This window comes from Mesoplodon mirus, assembly GCF_964341445.2.
Source record: "Mesoplodon mirus genome assembly, chromosome: 5".
NCBI lineage: Eukaryota > Metazoa > Chordata > Mammalia > Artiodactyla > Ziphiidae > Mesoplodon > Mesoplodon mirus.
This window is the reverse complement of record NC_138980.1, coordinates 27,545,516-27,547,235: the sequence shown is the minus strand read 5'-3', so window position 1 is coordinate 27,547,235 and position 1,720 is coordinate 27,545,516. Positions and strand designations below refer to the sequence as shown.

At 42.0% G+C, this 1,720-nt stretch overlaps 1 protein-coding gene across 1 annotated transcript; it reads right to left on the bottom strand.

The window, feature by feature from the left end:
• Positions 1-787: 787 nt before the first annotated feature.
• Positions 788-1,720, bottom strand: LOC309805693 (olfactory receptor 1f45-like; the record flags this gene model as incomplete). The annotated part of the gene is given in 2 exon segments (XM_082623819.1): positions 788-1,456; positions 1,460-1,720. Coding segments are annotated over 2 exon segments (927 nt in total). The 3' UTR covers positions 788-790.

Sequence of the window (1,720 nt, the reverse complement as noted above, 5' to 3'; positions counted from 1 at the left end):
ATCCTGTAATTAATTCATGTTTTCATGTTCCTAAGGTGTTATAGGAACTCTGGACAGTTTAGCATTAAGGGAACCTCTGCTTCTCTTAGCCCATCTAAATTTGAAGGGATACCAAGATTTATATGAGGAATTCTAGCTACTGTCTGAGGCTCGCCACCCTCTGATACCCATCCCTGACACCCATGCCAGGCAATAAACCACCAAGAAGTTAGATTGGTTGTGGGGGAAGAAGAATAGTGCAGGGCTAGGTTCTGAGCTGTGAGAGGAGAGGGTAGGCATTGAGCCTAAGACAGAGGAAAAGTTAACTAATTCAGTAATGACCAAAGACCCTGAAAGTAACAGCACCATTTGTAACCAATAATTGCTCGTTGTACAGCCCTGGAAAAGGTAACTTTTCTGTGACTCAGTAAATTGGGGATAATTTAACATCTCCTAATGTGAGGCCATAGAGGACAGGTGACACTGAGGAGAGCCAACTCTAAAGTTTTCTGAAATTCTCAGACCATATAGTAGCCACTGTCTCATAGGGTTGCTGGACCCAATCCTGTCTTTTCCTGAATTTTTGTTGTCTGTAAAATAAGTGTTTTAAAATCACACCTTTTTATACATAACTAATGGTTTTATGACTTATGAGCACCTATCAGCCTCATATTTAAAAGCATGACCATGATCACATATCATTAATTACAGGAATAGTCATGGGTAAATTTACACCTATAGGGACTCAGTTTCTTGGTCTGTAAAATGAAAAAATGTATGCTATCCAAGAGTCCTCTCAGTTCTAAAAGTTTTAAATTATAGAATATGAAATTAGTTTCCTTAAAGCTCCCTTCATGTCATGATTTCTCAAGCTGTAGATGAAGAGATTGATGAGAGGAGTCACCACTGTGAAGATGACAATAGTCACCACATCTTGCACTGAGTACGAGGATGAAGGGTGCTTATAGACCCCCAGGATTGCCCCATAGAACAGGGAGACCACAGTGAGGTGGGATCCACACGTGGACAGGGCTTTCCTTATTCCATGGGCAGATGGCAACTTCAGTACATTAGAGAAGATGGAATCATATAAAATGATGATACATGTAAATGGTGTCATAAATACCAGTTCACCCACAGTGAATACCATCAGGTCATTGATAAAGGTATTCAAACAAGAGAGTTTTAGAATAGGATAAGGGTCACAGAAAAAGTTATACACAGCATTGTTGGAACAAAATGTGAGTTGCACCATGAGAAGAGTCTGTAGGAGAGCATGCAGATTTGTACTGAGCCAAGATGCAGCCACCAGAAGGACACAGAGTTTGGGCCTCATGATCATGGTGTAGTGGAGTGGGCAACAGATGGCAGTATAATCATCATAGGCCATCACACTCAGGAGGAACCCATCTATGTTGATGAAAATGATGAAGAAGTAGATCTGGGTCGTACATTCCATGTAAGAGATAGACTTGCTTCACAGTATGTGATTCACCAGCTTCTTGGGGATTGTGACTGATGAAAAGCAGATGTTGACACAGGAGAGGTTGGCCAAGAATAAGGACATGGGTGTTTGGAGATGACTGTCACAGCTGATAGCCAAGACAATGAGAAAGTTCCCAATGAGGGTGACCAGGTACATCCATAAGAACAGCCCAAAGAGAACCTCCTCCTGCTCTGACTGCCCAGAGAGTCCCAGGAGAATGAATTCTGTGACTCCAGTCTGGTTGTCTCTGCCCAT